This window comes from Anomaloglossus baeobatrachus, chromosome 3 (assembly GCF_048569485.1).
Source record: "Anomaloglossus baeobatrachus isolate aAnoBae1 chromosome 3, aAnoBae1.hap1, whole genome shotgun sequence".
NCBI classification, from domain to species: Eukaryota; Metazoa; Chordata; class Amphibia; order Anura; family Aromobatidae; genus Anomaloglossus; species Anomaloglossus baeobatrachus.
In genome coordinates, this window is record NC_134355.1 from 24,082,637 (window position 1) to 24,101,375 (window position 18,739).

Sequence of the window (18,739 nt, forward strand, 5' to 3'; positions counted from 1 at the left end):
GCCTGCCATCCATCCCTACCCCATCACCGGGCCCCGGGACAACCAACCCCCTACCCACGGAGGGGAGAACCAACATCCAAGCTGCTCCCCGTCATCGCTCCCGGGATCCCCGTCCAGAGCAGCGGTGGTGTCACCAATATCACCACAACCGTGGGTGGCGTCACAAACAATATCAAATCCCCACAATCAATCCCCACCCTTTTCACTCACGGGCGAGGAATGCCGCTCGAGTCCCTGGGATCCGGCCCACCGCTCGAGCCACCACCAAGCAGCAGCCGCAGCAGCAGCGGCCGGACCCGAGCAGTGGGAGAGCGCAGCGTCCCCTCCTCCGCCCGCGACACTACTTCTCGACTCCTCTTCCCACACTCTTTTCCCACTAACTCCACCCAGCTGGCTTAGGGGGGAAGTGCCACTACCGAAAGATAGCTATACCATAGCTTAGTGCACAAGGCCCAAGCCCAGGCCTGTTAGCAGCTTCCTAAATGAGAGTGTTGTGTGGTTGTGTGTGCACCGGCTGACGACCTCCTCCTTACCCGGGAATGGGATACCACACCACTCGCTGAGGTGCAGTAACTCTGTGGCGACTGAAGCCTCACGGGCACCACAGAAGCCTGTGCCACTCTCGAACTGCCCTCACTGTCAGAAACTGTTTCCTAATGTCTAATCGGAATCTCCTTCCTTTTAGTTTCCTCCCGTTGCTTCTCGTACTTTCTTGAGCTAATGAGAATAGGGTGGTTCCCTCTGTCCTGTGACCTTTCAGGTATTTGTAGACCGCTATTAAGTCTTCTCTCAGCCTCCTCATTAGTTCTTGTACCTGGTATTCATAGGACATGGTCTGCAGACCTTCTACCATCTTGGTTGCTCTTCTCTGGACTTGCTTCAATATATCAATGTCTTTCTTAAATTGGGGCCCAGAACTGTACCCAGTATTCCAGGTGGGGTGTGACCAGGGCAGAGTATAGGGGAATAATCACCTCTCTGGATCTAGAGTCAATGCTTGTCTTGATACATCCCAGAATTTTGTTGGCCTCTTATTCTCAGCAGTGATGGGGATCGGGATTTTGAGCCTCCACCAGTTACACTTCTATGGATGATCTACCAGACAGGTAATGTTCACCATGAAGACCAGCCCTGCCCGTGTGTTACTGTGTAATATGGAGGTCATGCAGTACTCCTCCACTTCACACCTCCTAATACTGGAAGGACGTTGATAAGCGGAGCTGTTATATGGTTTCTGGCCATTTCTGCCTGTGATAAAATCTCAATTTTGGCGGGTTTTGTAGCAGAAACTCGGAGACTGATGGGATGAATCCAATCAGGCAGAACACCCTAAACTCCAAGTCTGATGGATGAATATGATGGCCGACCAGAAACCCTCTGATCAGTATATACAATATATTATGTGTCATCTACGGTATATACAGATCTGTGTATGACAGCTGGGAACAAGCGGAGGGTAAATATATAAGACAGTAACACTATTACTATACAGCACCCCAAATATCCTGGGGTCACCACCTTCCATACTAAATATACAGTCAGGATGAAGGAGACTCGTACACACGGCCAGTTATAATAATAATAATAATAATATTTATTCACTATCCCTATTGGGGATAACAATCTAAATTCCCTATCTGTAATGTCTTTGGAGTGTGGGAGGAAACCGGAGACCCCGGAGGAAACCCACGCAGACACGGGGAGAACATACAAACTCCTTGCAGATGTTGTCCTTGGTGGGATTTGAACCCAGGACCCCAGCTCTGCAAGACTGCAGTGCTAACCACTGAGCCGCCGTGCCGCCCATGTGCTGGATAATGGCAGCATGTGCCGTAGATGGCGGTGGACGCAGCAGAAGAGTCACTTACTCTGTGATTGCATCTGACTGCGGAAAGTAAAGAGAACAGAGACCGAGCCCGGAATCTGCCTCGTACTGAGGAGCGTCATCTGCTCCTGACATGGCGGCCGCCACATCATTGACTTGTCATAGTCGTCTTCCCCAGCCGTACCCCGTCTTCATTGTGGGGGCACAGAGGACCCCCCGCTCTGGAGCAGTGATCTGTAGAAAGAGGAAACAGAACTGGTCATGGAGCAGCCGAATATTACACATCAGAGAGGGGCACACGATTTACCCCCGGTCACTACCACTTATTATATTCTTCTTACCTGGGATATATTTGGGTCCATGGGTCCCGCGTCTTGGGAAATGTTCTTATTCACACCCCTGTGTACAAAATAACAGAATACGCTTTATAATTCTGCATTGATTAATCTCATACTATATTTTTTTCGGAGCTGGAGCTCAGTTTTTTGATAAACAGCTCCGAATTCTCTGCTCTCTGTCACTGGTCATAAATCAGGGTGCCACTAGGGGGCGCAGTGGAGCCTGTGCATTGCGGTGAATGGGAGCTCCCCCTAGTGGTGGCTGCAGGCAGTCAGGATGTGACGCAGCGGATTGGATGATTAATAGACACTAATGATCACGTCTCCTCTCGTCTTCCAGGAGAATCTTTATTCTTCTGTGTCAGCACAATGTGGCGTCATGTCCGCTGTTATTATCAGCTCCTCTCATTAATAACATTACACAATCACACTCCTTTTTAATGATCTTACCTTATGTGAGGTTTTGTGGTCGCACGATGTGACCCGTCTCTGGTCGGGAGTCACCGCTGAAACCAGGAGAGGGTCAGACTCTGCTTTGTCCATTACAGACTCTGAGAAAACAGAAAACACAACTATATTTAGACAGAAAGTGACAGAACATCAGTATACAATGAGGATACAAAGAGACGCTCCAACATATCAGACAGGAAACCTGTCCTTACTCATAGCAACCAATCAGAACGCAGCTTTCATTCTACCAGGGATGTTTAAGGTATGAAAGCTGAGCTCTGATTGGTTGTTATGGAAAGTTTTTGATAAATGAGGTCTACTGTCTCTTCATGGATGTGACTCCAGTCCTCCAATTGTCCCTGATATGTTCTCAGCAAAAGAATCTGGGACTGATTGGAAATAATGAAGGACTGTAGATCCCAAATTTATGTTAAATCTGGGATCTACTATTCTGCCCCAGTCCTTTTCCCCGGTGCTATCGTCCAGTTTTATTCCTCCTATACTGTATGTGCTTTTTACATTTCTATTACCCAGATGTAGGACTTTACACTTGTCTTTGGTAAACCCCATTCTCCTCGGCCCATTCTTCGAGTGTCTAGATCCTTTTGAATCCGCTCTCTTTCCTCTCTAGTGTTGGCTGCTCCTCCTACTCCCATTCTCTACCAGTTATTATATTCTTCTTACCTGGAATATATTTGGGTCCATGGCGACACACCGATATTTATTATAGCCGTGTCCTGGGCGTTGTTCTTGTTCACGCCCCTGTGTACAAAAAACAGAAAACACGTTATAATTCTGCATTAATTAAACTCATAGTATATTTTTTTCGGAGCTGGAGCTCATTTTTTCTCACACAAAGCTTCAAATTGTCTGCTCTCTGTCACTGGTCATAATTCTGGGTGCCACTAGGGGGAGCAGTGGAGCCTGTGCATTGCAATGAATGGGAGCTCCCCCTAGTGGTGGCTGCAGGCAGATTATTAATGGATACTAATGATCACTTCTCCTCTCATCTTCCAGGAGAATCTTCACTATTAATAACAATAATAACAGCGGTCATGACACCACATTGTTCAATAGCGTCAGAACAATGTGGTGTCATGGCCGCTGTTGTTATTAGCTTCTGACATTAATCACATTACACACTTGCACTCCTTTTATAATGATCTTACCTTATGTGAGGTTTTGTGGTCGCACGATGTGACCCGTCTCTGGTCGGGAGTCACCGCTGAGACCAGGAGAGGGTTGGACTCTGCGCCTCGCTTTCTTCATTACAGCCTCTGGTGAAACATAAAACACATATGTATATTTTTACAGAAAGTGACAGAACCTCAGTATACAATAAGGATACAATGAGACAGAAGCTCCAACATATCAGACAGGAAACCTGTGCTTACACATAGCAACCAATGAGCACGCAGCTTTCATTCCACCAGAGATTTTTAAGCTCTTTTCATGGATGTGACCGAGTGGTGTAACTACAGTTTGATGGACCCTGATGCAAAATTTGGACCGGGGCCCCCCAGCTTTCTTATGTTCTTTTATGCATCTTTCCCTCAGCACCTGGCTTTCCCATGCTGTGTTATACATCGTTCCATCACAACCCAGCTTTCCCATGCTCTGCTATACATTTTTCCCTCATCACCCAGGTTTTCCATGGTCTGTTATACATCTTTCCCTCAGAAGCCAGCTTTCCCATGATATCAGAGCATGGGAAAGCTTGAAAGCTGGGATCTGAGAGAAAGATGTATAGTAGAGCATGGAAAGCTGAGTGAGGAGGGAAAGAGCCTCTTTGCCTCAGCAACCAGCTTTCCCATCCCATGCTTGTATCTTTATCCCCCATCCTTGTATATGTGTCCACATCCTGTTATTATATGGCCCCCATCCTGGTATTATATGGCCCCCCCATCCTAATATTACATGGTCCCCATCCTGATATTACATGACCCCCATCCTGATATTATATGACCCCCATTCTGATATTAGTGACCCCCATCCTGGTATTACATGACCCCCATCCTGGTATTACTTGGCATCATCCTAGTATGATATGGCCCCCATCTTGGTATTATATGACACCCCACCCTGGTATTATATGACCCCCATCCCGGTATTACATGGCCCCCATCCCGGTATTACATGGCCCCCATCCTGGTGTTATATACTGTAGCTCTCCCCTGATGTGACCCCTGTCCTCTGATTGCTGGGAACATATCAGAGACAAAGGAATCTGGGACTGACTATATAAATTAAGGAAAAATCCTCTTTTACTGGAAAGTTATATATAATAAGATATGAGAATACAAATTATTAATCCTGTAAGAAGGAACTTACGTGATTTAGGGTTTGCTGAGGGCGTCCATTGTGATCCATCTCTGGGCCTCCATGAAGGCGAATTTACTCGCTTTGTGCTCTTTTTCTAATAAAAAGTAAAAACAATAACGATCACACCCCCCAATAATGGCAGCACCCCCCCCCCAGCCACCATATTTCTACATTCACTATATTGAGGCATAATGGAAATTCCATGGTTACTTACCGGTGCAGACTGGTCTGTAGGCCCAGGGTCGTGGTCGGTTGAAGGTCGGGGCGGTCTTTTGGACCGTCATTGACTCTACATGTCGTTTATAGACATGGAGTCACTTCTGATAGACTCTACATGTCGTTTATAGACATGGAGTCACTTCTGATAGACTCTACATGTCGTTTATAGACATGGAGTCACTTCCTAACCTTCTTTGGAAATGCGGTGATCCTGCCGTTCTTCAGGCAGGATAGTAGATGAGCTCTGATCTCCTGATGCTGGAACCGAGCTGTGGGGTCACCGCCTTCTGCCAGAAACTCGTAGGCAAACGCTGTAGCAAACACCCCACAGTCATAGTAGTTTTTCTGCTGGTCCACATTGAGAAAGCTCAGATGTTTCAGGGGCTCATCGACCACAACACCGTACATGTTGATAATCTGCTGACGGATGGATGGCGACAGTTTTCTAGTTTTGATGCTGTCGGCCACCAAGATTTGGCCATCTTTGAAGCAGGTAGTCAGCCAGTGCACCCTCTCCTCATCATAGTGGATCTGTACGGCATTCTGCAGTACGCAGTACCCTGGCACTAAAAGAACCGCCGGGGACTGCAGGCCATCAAAACCCTCAAACTGATGCTGCAGCAGCTCCTGGGCCATGCCAATGATGTCATCATCCAGCATGCCCGCCTCGCCTGTGCTCCTCAGGATGGATAAGTGCTCTGGAGACAGGTTGTCCCCATGACTCCAGAAACCAGGCATCTCCACTGGTGGGATCTCCACTGGTGGGATATGCACTGGTGGGGTCTCCATTGGTGGGATATGCACTGGTGGGATCTCCACTGGTGGAATCTCCATTGTTGGGGTCTCCATTGGTGGGGTCTCCATTGGTGGGATCTCCATTGATCGGGTCTCCACTGGTGGAGTCTCCCGGTCCGGGGATCCTTCTCTACATAGATCCGAAAAGTTTTCTGTAGCGGCTCTTTTGGCCGGTGGCAGCATCTTGGACTGAATGTCCTCGGTGGTTGATGCTTTTCTCTTCAGACTGTCCCGGGGTCTTTCTTCTGGCAGTCTCTCGTGTGTATCTCCAGCACCTTCTGGATGTGCAGGATTCGCTCCACTTTTTGCAATGCTGGAAGTGGATCCAGTATCACCTACTATGTAGGTTGGGCTCTTCTCACCTCGGTCTTGGCTGATGACGTCGTCTTGACGTCTTTTTCTTGTAACCAACCTGAAGCTCCTGATCGCTGGAACGGTGGCGGATTTCATGGCCAGGAAGGAATTCCTCAGTGCTGTCCTCTTGCGATAGGATTTCTTCAGTCGGGTCAGAAATTTGGAACCAGTTGACATGGAAGATGAGAGAGCCTTGACCAGCAGCCGCTGGCCATGATGTGGACGCCTATGCATCCTCATGATCGCGTTGAAATTGCGTTTAATAGCGTTAAAATCGCTTTGAAATCGCGCTGAAATAGCGTTGATTTATTTCTCCTTCGTATTCCTGTAGCTGTGTGCAACCAACAACAGGGAGTCACGAAAAACAGCTCTGGCCTGCGCTCAGGCTTTACATAGAGCAACCCCATTGTGATGTCATAGAGCGGAAGGTGACATCAGAGTTCCATTCGATTGTGACATCACAGCCCCAGCCCCCGCTGCTAATGGCTGATGTATGTATGATGGGGAAGAGACCTCACATTTTTATTTATTTAAATAATCGAAATCATTTTTGGAAACTGCTTCTTATAACTTTTTTTTTAATGGAAATTTTATGAAATATGCAAAAATGACAAGAATTATTTAATTGATTTCTACAACTTCCAATAAAATATGTATTTTTAGATAAACCTATGGGAAAACTCCAGCTTTTTACTTGATTTGTACAATATCCTACTGCATGTTTTTTTGTATTCAATGTAATCATTTGATAGATTAATCTGTTTAATTGTATGAAATGACATAAACAGCCTTCTTAAAGGGATATCGATCTCAATGTGCCACAATATGCCACTTACCCTTTGCACAGAACTTATCCACTTAATATATCAAATAATTTTTTGTGCAGATTGCACTTTTAACCCCTTCACGATCATGGACGGATCTATCCGTCATGGAGCGTGTCCCGTTAAGCCCCGCCCCCTGCCGCGGGCAGGCGACGGCGGTCGGCACACATATTAGCTGTTTTCAACAGCTGACATGTGTGCCTGCTAGCCGCGGGTGGAGTCGCTTCCACCCGCGGCCATTAACCCCTTAAATCTTGCTGCCAAAGTCTGGCAGCAAGATCTAAATGCGCGCGGCCATGTTTTTTATTTACCGCGGCCCCCAGCGGAAGTCACGTGCGTGATCACGTGACTATCGGTAGTTGCCATCGTAGCACAGGGTCATGTGATGACGCCTGCAGCTATGATGTTTCACTTTCGTTTTCCCTCGGCACGGAACAGAGGGAAAAAGAAAGTGACTGAATTTGCTGTTTATAGCTGTATAGCTGTGATCAGCAGATAGATAATAGCGATCGGATTGCTGATCGCTATAGCCCCCTAGGGGGACTAGTAAAATAAAAAAAAAAAAGTAAAAAAAAAAGTTTTAAAAAATAAAACAAACAACAAAAAACCTAAAAGTTCAAATCACCCCCCTTTCCCCCCATTGAAAATTAAAGGGTTAAAATAATAAATAAATATACACATATTTGGTATCGCCGCGTTCAGAAATGCCCGATCTATCAAAATATAAAATCAATAATCTGATTGGTAAACGGCGTAGTGGCAAAAAAATTCCAAACGCCAAAATTACGTTTTTTGGTCGCCGCAAGTTTTACGCAAAATGCAATAACAGGCGATCAAAACGTAGCATCTGCGCAAAAATGGTACCATTAGAATCGTCAGCTCGAGACGCAAAAAATAAGCCATAACTGAGCCATAGATCCCAAAAAATAAGAACGCTATGTATTTCGGAATATGGCGCAAAACGTGCGCCTCTTTTATTGGACAAACTTGTGAATTTTTTTAACCCCTTAGATACAAGTAAACCTATACATGTTTGCTGTCTACAAACTCGCACCGACCTCAGGCATCATACCCACACATCGGTTTTACCATATAGTGAACACCGTGAATAAAACATCCCAAAAACTATTGTGCCATCACACTTTTTTTGCAATTTTTCCGCATTTGGAATTTTTTTGCTGTTTTCCAGTACACCATATGGTAAAACTTATGGTTTCATTTAAAAGTACAACTTGTCCCGCAAAAACCAAGCCATAATATGGCAAGATTGACGGAAAAATAAAAAAAGTTACGGCTCTCGGAAGAAGGGGAGCAAAAAACAAAAACGCAAAAACGGAAAGTGCCCCGGGGCTGAAGGGGTTAAAGGAAAAGTGACCCAAATACTTTTTGCTCTTTGCACAGAATTTATTCATTAAATATTATTAGCTTGAGTAAGATTGCACTAATGTCCCTTTTAAAGGGACAGCTACCCCAACATAAATATTTTTTGCAGTTAATCCATCCTTTTGACATTTTTTTTTCTAAACATTAAATTTTCAGTATTGTAAAGGGATTGATACCTATGAAATATACTTAATATATTTAAGCTACATATATATATATATATATATATATATATATATATATATACACACAGTACAGACCAGATGTTTGGACACACCTCATTCAAAGAGTTTTCTTTATTTTCATGACTCTGAAAATTGTCTATTCACATTGAAGGCATCAAAACTATGAAATAACACAAGTGGAATGAAATACTTAACAAAAAATTGTGAAACAACTGAAAATATGTCTTATATTCTAGGTTCTTCAAAGTAGCCACCTTTTGCTTTGATTACTGCTTTGCACACTCTTGGCATTCTCTTGATGAGCTTCAAGAGGTAGTCACCGGAAATGTTCTTCCAACAGTCTTGAAGGAGTTCCCAGAGATGCTTAGCACTTGTTGGCCCTTTTGCCTTCACGCTGCGGTCCAGCTCACCCCAAACCATCTCGATTGGGTTCAGGTCTGGTGACTGTGGAGGCCAGGTCATCTGGCGTAGCACTCCATCACTCTCCTTCTTAGTCAAATAGCCCTTACACAGCCTGGAGGTGTGTTTGGGGTCATTGTCCTGTTGAAAAATAAATGATGGTCCAACTAAACGCAAACCGGATGGAATAGCACGCCGCTGCAAAATGCTGTGGTAGCCATGCTGGTTCTGTATGCCTTCAATTTTGAATAAATCCCCAACAGTGTCACCAGCAAAGCACCCCCACACCATCACACCTCCTCCTCCATGCTTCACGGTGGGAACCAGCCATGTAGAGTCCATCCGTTCACCTTTTCTGCATCACACAAAGACATGGTGGTTGGATCTAAAGATCTCAAATTTGGACTCATCAGACCAAAGCACAGATTTCCACTGGTCTAATGTCCATTCCTTGTGTTCTTTAGCCAAAACAAGTCTCTTCTGCTTGTTGCCTGTCCTTAGCAGTAGTTTCCTAGCAGCTATTTTACCATGAAGGCTGCTGCACAAAGACTCCTCTTAATAGTTGTTCTAGAGATGTGTCTGCTGCTAGAACTCTGTGTGGCATTGACATGGTCTCTAATCTGAGCTGCTGTTAACCTGCGATTTCTGAGGCTGGTGACTCGGATAAACTTATCCTCCGCAGCAGAGGTGACTCTTGGTCTTCCTTTCCTGGAGCGGTCCTCATGTGAGCCAGTTTCTTTGTAGCGTTTGATGGTTTTATGCCACTGCACTTGGGTACACTTTCAAAGTTTTCCCAATTTTTCGGACTGATTGATCTTCATTTCTTAAAGTTATGATGGCCACTCGTTTTTCTTTACTTAGCTGTTTTTTTCTTGCCATAATACAAATTCTAACAGTCTATTCAGTAGGACTATCAGCTGTGTATCCACCAGACTTCTGCACAACACATCTGATGGTCCAACCCCATTTATAAAGCAAGAATCCCACTCATTAAACCTGACAGGGCGCACCTGTGGAGTGAAAATCATTTCCGGTGACTACCTTTTGCAGCTCATCAAGAGAATGCCAAGAGTGTGCAAAGCAGTAATCAAAGCAAAAGGTGGCTACTTTGCAGAACCTAGAATATAAGACATATTTTCAGTTGTTTCACAATTTTTTGTTAAGTATTTCATTCCACATGCGTTAATTCATAGTTTTGATGCCTTCAATGTGAATCTACAATTTTCAGAGTCATGAAAATAAAGAAAACTCTTTGAATGAGAAGGTGTGTCCAAACGTTTGGTCTGTACTGTGTGTGTGTGTGTGTGTGTATGTGTATATATATATATATATATATATATATATATATATATATATATATCAATAATTTAATTTTATATATATAAAATTAAATTATAGATAATATATATATATATATATATAAAATCAATAATTAATTTTTTTATATATATGAAATTAAATTATTGATAATTATCAATAATTTAATTTTATATATATATAAAATAAAATTATTGATAAAATATATATATGTATATATATATATATATATATATATATATATAATCAATAATTTAATTTTATATATAGAAAATTAAATTATTGAAAATTATCAATAATTTAATTTTATATATATATAAAATTAAATTATTGATAATTATCAATAATTTAATTTTATATATATAAAATTAAATTATTGATTATATATATATATACATATATATATTTTATGTATATATATATATATAATCAATAATTTAATTTTATATATATAAAATTAAATTATTGAAAATTATCAATAATTTAATTTTATATATATATATAAAATTAAATTATTGATAATTATCAATAATTTAATTTTATATATATATATATATATATATATATATATATATATATATATATATATATATAAAATTAAATAATTGATAATTAAAATAATAATATCTAATTACACAGGTCTACAAAAAATATTTTTTGTAATTATCACAGGTGACTTTTTACTTTTCTGAATCATCTTTTTGTCCTGTATATAGTTTTTCTGTAGCACGTATAGTTTCCATGGAGCAGCATCATTATTATAAGGTATAGGAAATATACTGGCGACATTGGGAAAACAGTAATCTACATACCAGAAAAAAATGCTTCACCTTACCAAAAAAAAAAAAAAAGTTTTTATTGAACCAAAATAATTTCACCTGCAAAATAGAAACCAAAATATGAGCAGAAAATAAAAGTGCTGACATTAGACTGTGGCTGATCGGATTTTTCAGGGATGTCCCTATATAACATGCAGCAGTATCCGCCATCATTGGGTCATTGTTCCATTACTGTAATGTGCTGGTGAAGCCGCTCGCCTTGTTCATCTTTTACATCTCCAAGAGTTTGAGGGAAGAAATCAAAATGTGAATTTTCAGAGACATGCGACATCCAAGACACTGGGTGCATTTAGCAGTTCCTCAGCACCTTCAACATATTCTGGAGATTTGTTTTTTCGTAAGGAGTTTTCTCAGATCCACTTGAAGCTTTTCCAAGATCTCAATTCCTTAGGCTACTTTCACACATCCGGATTTTTGCTCTGCGGCACAATACGGCGTTCTGCAGAAAAACCGCAACCGGCTTTTGTAACGCCGGTTGCGTTTTTTTTTTGCATAGACTTACATTATTGCCGTATTGTGCCGCAGGGGCTTGCGTTCGGTCCGGTTTTTGCCACATGCGGCAGATTTAGCCAATGCTGCGGCCGGATCGAACGTTCCCTGCAACGTTTTTTGCTCCGGCAAAAAACACCGCATCGCGCCGCATCCGGCCGCTGCGGCGCATTTTTCAATGCATACCTATGGAGGCCGGATGCGGCGCGATGCGGAAAAAAACGCATCCGGTCGCCGCATGCGTTTTTTTCCACTGCGCATGCTCAGTAGCATGCCGCAACCGGAAAAAAACGGACGGGCCGCATGTAAAAACTTATGCAACGGATGCGGTGTTTTCGCCGCATCCGTTGCATAGTTTTCACAGCCGGATTGAGTTGCACTGCTCAAACCGGATGTGTGAAAGTAGCCTTATCCTTTCATCAGCTCTCTGATCTGAGGACCCACAAATCCCTCTTCCTTCAGTTTTTCTGGAGAAATGCTAGAGAATTTCTGTGAAATGTTCTGGAGCCCTTGTGAATTTGTCTTTGGCTTTCACAAAGTTTTTAATCAATCCCAACTTTATACAGTTAGGTCCAGAAATCTTTGGACAGTGACACAATTTTGGCGAGTTGGGCTCTGCATGCCACCACATTGGATTTGAAATGAAATCTCTACAACAGAATTCAAGTGCAGATTGTAACGTTTAATTTGAAGGTTTGAACAAAAATATCTGATAGAAATTGTAGGAATTGTCACATTTCTTTACAAACACTCCACATTTTAGGAGGTCAAAAGTAATTGCACAAATAAACCAAACCCAAACAAAATATTTTTATTTTCAATATTTTGTTGCGAATCCTTTGGAGGCAATCACTGCCTTAAGTCTGGAACCCATGGACATCACCAAACGCTGGGTTTCCTCCTTCTTAATGCTTTGCCAGGCCTTTACAGCCGCAGCCTTCAGGTCTTGCTTGTTTGTGGGTCTTTCCGTCTTAAGTCTGGATTTGAGCAAGTGAAATGCATGCTCAATTGGGTTAAGATCTGGTGATTGACTTGGCCATTGCAGAATGTTCCAATTTTTTGCACTCATGAACTCCTGGATAGCTTTGGCTGTATGCTTGGGGTCATCGTCCATCTGTACTATGAAGCGCCGTCCGATCAACTTTGCGGCATTTGGCTGAATCTGGGCTGAAAGTATATCCCGGTACACTTCAGAATTCATCCGGCTACTCTTGTCTGCTGTTATGTCATCAATAAACACAAGTGACCCAGTGCCATTGAAAGCCATGCATGCCCATGCCATCACGTTGCCTCCACCATGTTTTACAGAGGATGTGGTGTGCCTTGGATCATGTGCCGTTCCCTTTCTTCTCCACACTTTTTTCTTCCCATCATTCTGGTACAGGTTGATCTTTGTCTCATCTGTCCATAGAATACTTTTCCAGAACTGAGCTGGCTTCATGAGGTGTTTTTCAGCAAATTTAACTCTGGCCTGTCTATTTTTGGAATTGATGAATGGTTTGCATCTAGATGTGAACCCTTTGTATTTACTTTCATGGAGTCTTCTCTTTACTGTTGACTTAGAGACAGATACACCTACTTCACTGAGAGTGTTCTGGACTTCAGTTGATGTTGTGAACGGGTTCTTCTTCACCAAAGAAAGTATGCGGCGATCATCCACCACTGTTGTCATCCGTGGACGCCCAGGCCTTTTTGAGTTTCCAAGCTCACCAGTCAATTCCTTTTTTCTCAGAATGTACCCGACTGTTGATTTTGCTACTCCAAGCATGTCTGCTATCTCTCTGATGGATTTTTTCTTTTTTTTCAGCCTCAGGATGTTCTGCTTCACCTCAATTGAGAGTTCCTTAGACCGCATGTTGTCTGGTCACAGCAACAGCTTCCAAATGCAAAACCACACACCTGTAATCAACCCCAGACCTTTTAACTACTTCATTGATTAGAGGTTAACGAGGGAGACGCCTTCAGAGTTAATTGCAGCCCTTAGAGTCCCTTGTCCAATTACTTTTGGTCCCTTGAAAAAGAAGAGGCTATGCATTACAGAGCTATGATTCCTAAACCCTTTCTCCGATTTGGATGTGAAAACTCTCATATTGCAGCTGGGAGTGTGCACTTTCAGCCCATATTATATATAGAATTGTATTTCTGAACATGTTTTTGTAAACAGCTAAAATAACAAAACCTGTGTCACTGTCCAAATATTTCTGGACCTAACTGTATGTAGTGGAGGAAGAAAGGTTTTTGTTGGAGAAACTAAAGGATTCTGCTGAACATTGTCAGTACCTGGAGCATAGATGTTTCTCTGTCCCCGATCATGAGGAACATAACGCTCTACTTTATTTCTACTGTCCCATGAACACAAGAAGCAGCAATATTTGGTGAACCCTCCTTGCATTCCCATTAGCAGACCAAACACTTTCACATCTCCACAGATATTCCATTGATGCTTATATTGTATAGGATCCAAAACAACTGACACATTTTCATACCTTTCCTTCAGATGAGATGAGTGAGCAATAGGGATTGATGGATTCATATTTCCATTGGGAACCAACACTGCTTCCAAACGTCTCTGGGATGAGTCAATAAACAATCGCCAATCTGCAACAAAATACAGTGGAACCTCGCTTAACGAGTAACCCACTTAACGAGAATTTTGCTTAACAAGTAAAGCTTTCTGTAAATTTGTAACTCGGTTTACGAGAAAGCTTTGCTGTATGAGCGAAATTCTCACCGCACACACTTCCGGTTCCGTACATCCACCACGATCTGACCCGCTCTTGCAGTCCACACAAACACATACAAGCGCGCACAAAACACACACAAACAAACACGCACGCACGTATATACAGTATTATGCTCACCTTACCTTCCGTTCCATCGCCGGCCTCATGGTTCTTGTAGTTCCTGTGTACATCGCGACGAGGGAGGAATCTTTGCGGCAAACTACAAGACCCAGGAGGCCGGCGATGGAACGGAAGGTAAGGTGAGCATAATATGTGTACCTTCCATTCCATCGTCGGCCTCCTGGGTCCTGTAGTTCGCCGCTCCAGACTGTGTATCGGCAGGCTGCGTGACGAGCCACGAAGTTCCCCTGTCACCGCTACTCAAAGGCAGCGCGCTGACCAATCAGAGTCAAGCGCCTCCTGCCTTTGACATCAACGCTCTGGGTGCGGAAGTTCCTCCCTCGTCGTCATGGTTACCCGATACACAGCCCGTACTGGTGAACAGCAAGTCCCAGGAGACCGGCGATGGAACGGAAGGTAAGGTGAGCATAATATGTGCGTGCTTGTGAGTTTGTGTGTGTGTGTTTTTCCGTGTTTGTGTGTGTTTGTGCATGTGTGGAATGACACAATAGGAGACCAGGATGGGACATTTAACAAGTTGTGGAACGAATTGTCTGCATTGCAATGATTTCCTATGGGAAATCTTCCTTTGCTGAATGAGTAACTTGGTTAACAAGCACACGCCCAGAACGGATTGTTCTCGTTAACCAAGGTTCCACTGTACTCCTGATTCAGTTCTTCAAAGAGGCCATTCACATTGTTACAGTACACCATTGGCCCATCAACTGTGAAAAATTGTGTTAAAGTGTTACTTCTGTTTCAGTAATAACACACTTTGACATCATCATGAAGAAGATTCTTCTGTTTCAACCTAGACGCAAGAAGTTCAGCTTGATCTTATGACAATGAAAGGTCTCTGATGAGATCATTAAATTCATGTTGAGTAAAGCGTTCTGGCTGCTCCATCAGGTACATACTTATCTTGACTTGAGGTTGCCATGTCTTTGCCAGTAGCTTCAGCCCTATAGTCTTCATATTCTACTTCATTTTCATCCAATCCAGACAATGGTGGTACAAGAACTGGCAAGGTCCCATCATGTGGAACTGGCCTAATCGCAGATTCAAGTTCAGGGTAATTAATCTTATGTTTGCTCTTTGTAGAAAAGCCCTTCAGTTTGACAAAACAAAAGTAGCTGTCATCACTAGGATTTTTGGGTTCTCTCCCAATCACGGGAACAGCAAATGGCATAGCCACTTTCCTCATATTTAACCAGTCACAAAGACCATTTGAACATCTTGAGCATATGACATGCGGGGCCCCCCATACATTGAAAAAGAAATAACGGAATAGCAAAAATACTTCTCTCTCAGAAACTTTATGTGGTAGAGGAAACTAAGCAGATTTTTTGAATCAGCAGATCAAACTCCATAAAACAGACATATTACCTTTGTGAATGATTTTTTTGTGTTGACCAGTGTAATATAAATAATAAATATTGGCATTAAGCGTTGGCTCATGTAATTAATGTAATGTAGCGGAGAGGACCTCCCCGCAATTGTATTTGTCTGTAAATATGTCACTATATGCTTTTTGAACCAAATATGTTTCTTGTAATTATTTATTTAATACTCATAACTAGTGAGGAGCGGGCACTACCATGCTCGGGTGCTCTGTACTGGTAACTAGTGATGAGCGGGCACTACCATGCTCGGGTGTTCTGTACTGGTAACTAGTGATGAGCGGGCACTACCATGCTCAGGTGCTCTGTACTGATAACTAATGATGAGCGGGCACTACCATGCTCAGGTGCTCAGTACTGGTAACTAGTGATGAGCGGGCACTACCATGTTCGGGTGCTCAGTACTGGTAACTAGTGATGAGCGGGCACTACCATGCTCGGGTGCTCAGTACTGGTAACTAGTGATGAGCGGGCACTACTATGCTCGGGTGCTCAGTACTGGTAACTAGTGATGAGCGGACACTACCATGCTCGGGTGCTCAGTACTGGTAACTAGTAATGAGCGGGCACTACCATGCTCGTGTGCTCTGTACTGGTAACTAGTGATGAGCGGACACTACCCTGCTCGGGTGCTCAGTACTCGTAACTAGTGATGAGCGGGCACTACCATGCTCAGGTGCTCAGTACTCGTACTAGTGATGAGCGGGCACTACCATGCTCGGGGGCTCAGTACTCGTAACTAGTGATGAGCGGGCACAACCATGCTCAGGTGCTCAGTACTCGTACTAGTGATGAGCGGGCACTACCATGCTCGGGGGCTCAGTACTCGTAACTAGTGATGAGCGGGCACTACCATGCTCAGGTGCTCAGTACTCGTACTAGTGATGAGCGGGCACTACCATGCTCGGGGGCTCAGTACTGGTAACTAGTGATGAGCGGACAATACCATGCCCGGGTGCTCAGTACTGGTAACTAGTGATGAGCGGACACTACCATGCTCGGGTGCTCAGTACTCGTAACTAGTGATGAGCGGACACTACCATGCTCGGGTGCTCAGTACTCGTAACTAGTGATGAGCGGACACTACCATGTACAGGTGCTCTGTACTGGTAACTAGTGATGAGCGGGCACTACCATGCTCAGGTGCTCTGTACTCGTAACTAGTGATGAGCGGGCACTACCATGCTTGGGTGCTCAGTACTGGTAACTAGTGATGAGCGGACACTACCATGCTCGGGTGCTCAGTACTCGTAACTAGTGATGAGCGGACACTACCATGCTCGGGAGCTCAGTACTCGTAACTAGTGATGAGCGGGCACTACCATGCTCAGGTGCTCTGTACTCGTAACTAGTGATGAGCGGGCACTACCATGCTCAGGTGCTCTGTACTCGTAACTAGTGATGAGCGGGCACTACCATGCTCGGGTGCTCAGTACTGGTAACTAGTGATGAGCGGGCACTACCATGCTCGGGGGCTCAGTACTCGTACTAGTGATGAGCGGGCACTACCATGCTCGAGTGCTCAGTACTCGTACTAGTGATGAGCGGGCACTACCATGCTCGGGTGCTCTGTACTGGTAACTAGTGATGAGCGGGCACTACCATGCTCGGGTGCTCTGTACTGGTAATTAGTGATGAGCAGGCACTACCATGCTCGGGTGCTCAGTACTGGTAACTAGTGATGAGCGGGCACTACCATACTCGGGTGCTCTGTACTGGTAACTAGTGATGAGCGGGCACTACCATGCTCGGGTGCTCAGTACTGGTAACTAGTGATGAGCGGGCACTACCATGCTCGGGTGCTCAGTACTGGTAACTAGTGATGAGCGGGCACTACCATGCTCGGGTGCTCAGTACTGGTAACTAGTGATGAATGGGAAGTACCATGTTCAGGTGCTCTGTACTCGTAACTAGTGATGAGCGGACACTACCATGCTCAGGTGCTCTGTACTCGTAACTAGTGATGAGCGGACACTACCATGCTCAGGTGCTCGCAACTCTTGTATCAAACACTTCGATGCTTGGACGGACTTGACTCATCTACCCGGTATAATGGTAGTCAATGGGAATCTTGAGTATTTTTTTGGAAGAGTTTCCTATTGACTTCCATTATACTCGATACTCGAGTCAAGCCCATCCGAGTGTCCATTTGCTCATTAGAAGTACTGAGCACCCGAGCATGGTAGTGCCCGCTCATCACTAGTTACCAGTACTGAGCACCCGAGCATGGTAGTGCCCGCTCATCACTAGTTACCAGTACTGAGCACCCGAGCATGGTAGTGCCCGCTCATCACTAGTTACCAGTACTGAGCACCCGAGCATGGTAGTGCCCGCTCATCACTAGTTACCAGTACTGAGCACCCGAGCATGGTAGCGCCCGCTCATCACTAGTTACCAGTACTGAGCACCCGAGCATGGTAGTGCCCGCTCATCACTAGTTACCAGTACTGAGCACCCGAGCATGGTAGTGCCCGTTCATCACTAGTTACCAGTACTGAGCCCCCGAGCATGGTAGTGCCCGCTCATCACTAGTTACCAGTACAGAGCACCCGAGCATGGTAGTGCCCGCTCATCACTAGTTACGAGGACCGAGCACCCGAGCATGGTAGTGCCCGCTCATCACTAGTTACCAGTACTGAGCACCTGAGCATGGTAGTGCCCGCTCATCACTAGTTACCAGTACTGAGCACCGGAGCATGGTAGTGCCCGCTCATCACTAGTTACCAGTACTGAGCACCCGAGCATGGTAGTGCCCAC

At 44.1% G+C, this 18,739-nt stretch overlaps 1 protein-coding gene across 2 annotated transcripts; it reads right to left on the reverse strand.

Moving 5' to 3' along the window:
- Positions 1-1,638: 1,638 nt before the first annotated feature.
- LOC142294886 (uncharacterized) lies at positions 1,639-6,650 on the reverse strand. 2 transcript variants are annotated; one of them, XM_075337947.1, is made up of 7 exons: positions 5,150-6,650; positions 4,945-5,029; positions 3,783-3,890; positions 3,298-3,375; positions 2,614-2,714; positions 2,167-2,224; positions 1,639-2,059 (listed from the first exon to the last, which is right to left on the reverse strand). In XM_075337947.1, the coding sequence occupies exon 1, from the start codon at positions 6,541-6,543 to the stop codon at positions 5,332-5,334; it is 1,212 nt and encodes a 403-aa protein (XP_075194062.1). In that variant the 5' UTR covers positions 6,544-6,650; the 3' UTR covers positions 1,639-2,059; positions 2,167-2,224; positions 2,614-2,714; positions 3,298-3,375; positions 3,783-3,890; positions 4,945-5,029; positions 5,150-5,331. The 2 variants fall into 2 exon arrangements, with proteins under 2 accessions (XP_075194062.1, XP_075194063.1); XM_075337948.1 differs by lacking the exon at positions 4,945-5,029.
- Positions 6,651-18,739: the final 12,089 nt, after the last annotated feature.